This window comes from Branchiostoma floridae, chromosome 3 (genome assembly GCF_000003815.2).
Source record: "Branchiostoma floridae strain S238N-H82 chromosome 3, Bfl_VNyyK, whole genome shotgun sequence".
Taxonomy (NCBI): domain Eukaryota; kingdom Metazoa; phylum Chordata; class Leptocardii; order Amphioxiformes; family Branchiostomatidae; genus Branchiostoma; species Branchiostoma floridae.
The window spans coordinates 30,510,696-30,515,460 of record NC_049981.1 but is presented as its reverse complement, the minus strand read 5'-3'; the positions used below and the strand labels follow the sequence as shown (position 1 = coordinate 30,515,460).

Below are 4,765 nucleotides of genomic sequence, written 5' to 3'. Positions count from 1 at the left end.
TCTCTGAGTCTTCACATAAATGATAAACTGAGTTTGCATCGAGGAGGTCTCTTTCAATGGATAACTGTAAAAGAAAAATGGGCTCTGACATAAGCTTTGTCTGTGATAATCACAGGGTAGAGCGAGGTTGGGGGGAGAGTCATGTAGTTTAATAGAATTATCCTCAATGACTGAGAAACTGTGTGATACACCAAGCACGTAAACCCATTCTTTCCTACTTGAATGCACGTCTTGTGAAAATAAAAATTACCAGAAATACAGAATACGTCTCTCAGAATGGAAGAATGCCTACAAATTCTCTGGAAATGCAGCTTTTAGTTGTACTTTGACTTTATTTGAATTGCAACAGGTACAATACAATGTGGACACTCGGCAACTAGCTAGTACTACAGTTAAACTATGATTTATCCCCTTCTCAGAAACCTCTTTTCATGGAACTGTTTGGAATGGACACAATAACAGATAAAGAACTTCATTTTTCAAATATCATCTTTGACCATTCAACTTCTACCCTTTGATCTTTGTTAGAACCCATATGATTATATCATTTATATGAGTAACGTTTTGTCCCACTAATATTAAGCCTGACATTGTATGTGTTACTACATGCCAAACTTTGTTTGAACACTCTGACATTAGCAGACTGTGGGCAAACAAGGTGCATTCCAACTTTAAGTCGGGAAACAAAAAACTATGTGTTCAGATTTGAGTCTTCGGTCAAAGTGCACTTCATTCCAGTCCCCTGCTCATGGCGTGTGTCTTGACTTGTGATTGATTCTGTTTGCCAAGAGTTTGCATCGTTCAGCAAGTACGCTCACCAACACACCGGCAAATCAATAGATTATCTGCATCACTGGCAGCAATCCTATCACCACCATGGCAACACTGGCAGCTCGTCTTTTTCAGCAGAGGAAATAAAGGGAACAGATATGAATGGCTGCTCATTGGAAAGGTGTTCGTAACGCCCACATTTTCAATTACAGAGGTTGTCGTGTGCAAGCCTTAGTGGAAATATTCTAAAGCAGACAATCAACAATAAAATTAAACTTTATTAAACTACACAAATGTCTAGTCCTGTGCTCTTCCTTTCAACAGTTCTGAATGAGCTTTTAATGAGAAAACAACCTACCTTGATGGTGAGCTACATGTATTTTTTAGTGGCAACACAACAGACATTCTCCAGTGCTGTACAATACATATTTTTGAGCTTGACACAAGATGGAAAAAACAAATTTTGTCTCTTGTAGTTGTACCGAGACTTATGCAAAAAGGGTGATTTTTCTTTAAGTTCCAAGTTATTAGTAGTGCTTTATAAGTCACATTGCTCCTACTTCTGAGGAATTCTTTTTTCCATTCACAATAGAGCAGCTGAAGCCAGGGTTGACTATTGACCCCTGTTGAACTCTGCTGGTAGAGCAAGCACATCCTTGTGTTGTCCTCATTCCTGGCTGGACCATTGCTCTACCCTGGTTACCAGTCTAGACTTGTGCATTACAGTCACTATACGCTAAGTCTGAGTGTTGTGTTAGCTACAACTTCTACATGTTTCTACATCGAATTTCCATCATGATGATTTATTGAAGTATTCAAAACACACACTATTTGATTCACACTTCCCAATGGACACTGTTTCAAAAGTTTCTGAAGTGCAAAATGAAGGCATTCAATGATTATCTAGCACGTTCTAACATACATAATTTATGTTTTCTAACTCAGGCAACATTGCCATTGAGCCCACATTCACTAAGTCTGTCTAAACTGTTGAAGCAGCAAGTACTTCATGTAGGTCTGACCTTGACTTTCAAGAGGTTCGCTCACCCAAACACAGGGTTACAAATTAGCTGTTTCCAGTATACACAGCTGATAAACACAGTCAGCCAGTGGTTCCCATAACTGGTGCCTAAGCCTTTTGACACCAATTTTGTGTCAGTTTATATGGAGTAAAAAGGTAGGGAAAGGGTGAAAAGTTGCTAACCATTATGTCAGGAAGTTCAGTCTATCTTTTATACCAGAATTATCATATACTAATATTGTGAAGAAGACGTCAATATCTTTGAATTAATTAATTGTAATCCATAGCAAAACAGGTTGTTCCAATAAATAATATTGCACTCTGCACAGCCTGTTGGGCTTGTGACACACTCCACACTTCTTCAAACATTCCGGCCCTCCTACAACCCAGAGCATATTGATTTTAGATTTCCCTTCCAATTTATCATCCGACACTTCCTGAATAGGCTTTGTAGGGTGACCATTTTACAGCTGTTTCGGAGGCGGACTCATAATCCAATGGTTCTTATTATGTTTACCTACTTTGAAGTTGTTTCCTGAGTCATCGCAACTATATTTAGATATCACTCTACACATTTTCAGTAAGACTTCATATACCAGTATCTTAATGACATTTACATTGAACAATTCAGAGCTTGGTAAAACATTTTATACAGTAGTTATGAATATAAAGATCAATATTATAATATTATGCTACTTTCTTACATTGTTATCATCAATATTAAGAGAGAAACACATCAAAGGTATGGTTATCTCAAAATCTACTACTCTTCATTGTTCGTTTTTTGTCATTGCAAAAGAAAGTGGTTTCAGTTATGTGGAAGTATACAAAGTCTCATTGACATTTGTTCGTCTTTTCTAGGTTTAATAGTCTGACAACAGATGGTAGGTCAGATATGCTTGCCAAGAGCCTGAGATATTTGTACACTACACAGTGTTGGTATCCAGTGTTATAAACATGTCAGGGGCCCCTATTTACAGAACAAGATTATATCACATAAAGTCAACATTGCACCAACATTGCAGGGGAAAGAACATGACTGTTCCTGCAGCCCGATCCCCATTGGCTGCCTGCTGCACAAAAGCCTCGTGTCCAAGTAATTGCTATACACTTGTCCATTTTTCTACCCTTTGCCTCAATGGGTGAGCTGTGAAAAACAGACAAGGATCTCAACCCAAATCCTCCCAAGCTGCTGTCAGCTTGTTGAATCCATGGAGCTCAGGTTAACTGGTTCTAAGCCCGGCCACATGCCACCCATCACTAAGCCCCACATCCCACATGTTCCCACATCCACACAGAGCACGGTCCTACCCAAACACTGCCTCATCAACAATGCCAACCCATTTGCCTTGCTGTACGTGATGGGGAAATGTTTATACCCTCTTTAAACAGACTTCCACTGAGCCTGTAAGGGGAGAGGATCCAATGTTTTCTGTTTACACAACAGCTTTGTGTGTTCTCTTCAGACTATCGCAGACTGACAGTTTGCAGAGATGTGCTCTTAATGCTCTCCTTAGTAGTGATATTGCCCTACCACAAAAATACACACAGTCCCTTTGTTGTAAGATTTTAACATAAACAATAGCAGATGTAATAAAAATCATTTTTAAGGTCTGCCATCAACAATGTGATGTTCACTTGTACAAGATAAAAGGGAAATAATTTGCAATCTGGCTTATCGATATTGATGTTAAAACGAAAGGTGTATCATTAATAACTGCTGACATAAAACTGAAAAGGTTGTCCTAAAAACTATCAGACTTTGTCATAGAATTGAATAACACAACCTAGCAGTTTCAAATTTTTATTTGCAAGCAACAAGTCATCTGATTCTGAATCTTTTTCAACAGCCTCTTGCATACATTCACTGTCAAAGTCTGTGACTCTCCCTTTTACACCAGATATAACTTAAAGAATTGAACACATAATATTCTGGGACCCGCCCAGCCAAGAGCCATAAACACATATGTCTTGCCAAAAGAAAAAAAAAACAGCAAAACGATACATGAAAGACTACCCTGGCTGTTCCGCAGGGGTGCAATGCCACATTCCATGAGAAAACGGTTCAAAGAAAGAGTACAATTTCTCTCCTCCCATTTCAATCTACCTCACAATCACAGCGACAGAATGACATCAATCATGTTCTTCCACTGTATTTGTTGAGCACCAGAAAGTCGTCAACGTTAGATATCTGAGACTGTAGCATATTTTTGTAGCATCTTTTTCACCTGAAAATCTATCACATCACGTTGGGCAAAGCTTGGAAACATCAGCCGATCTGCAAAATCATCTGATGATCTAGAGAACACTGGGGCTATTGCTATTAACGCCGAAAATGTCATTTATAGCTTGCAGATTTGTTCGCAAATCTATTTTTTCTGCATGCTGTGACAGGGGCATGACAGAATACGGGATAAGGTAAAAACAGCAATGAAAGACCCTCATCTTTAGGTCTGTCACCTAGAAAATGGGAGCCTGCCAAGAAATTAAATGGATACAAAAGCCATGGACCATTGTGGCATGTAATGTATGGTGAGCTAGACTAGGTGGGGCACCCCATGTGGAGGGGCTCATATTCATTGGAATTTTCAAGAGGGAAGTTACCGCTTTCATCAGTTTTTGTCGTGTGCTAGACAACTGTTTAAGTGTTTCAGGGAAGTGTTTCTTTTCTGATATTTCTTTTGTGAACATACATGCATGTCCACATCATGTGACCATGTTAATACTAAACCTGTTCCTTGCTATTGTAGGTAGCTAATTGTAAAGTGGATGTTTTGCAGCATCAACTGTTAAAAACTTTCTGGGATGAAAAAGCAAATCCCTGAAACCATTTATTATAAGTTTCTGCATAATACACATTTCATAAGGGGATTATAGTTGCCACCCCTGGCTTGTAAGCTGATTACGTGTCCATATATAACTGATTTACATGTTGTTATTGTGGATATTCGTAAGACAGAGTGCACATATTAA

At 38.8% G+C, this 4,765-nt stretch overlaps 1 protein-coding gene across 1 annotated transcript in view; it reads left to right on the top strand.

The window, feature by feature from the left end:
* Positions 1–3,003: 3,003 nt before the first annotated feature.
* LOC118411818 (solute carrier organic anion transporter family member 4A1-like) overlaps positions 3,004–4,765 on the top strand; it is a 7,756-nt gene continuing 5,994 nt past the window's right edge. Inside the window, exon 1 of the mRNA XM_035814304.1 lies at positions 3,004–3,150. Coding sequence (XP_035670197.1) covers positions 3,004–3,150 — 147 coding nt within the window. The remainder of the gene's footprint in view (positions 3,151–4,765) is intronic.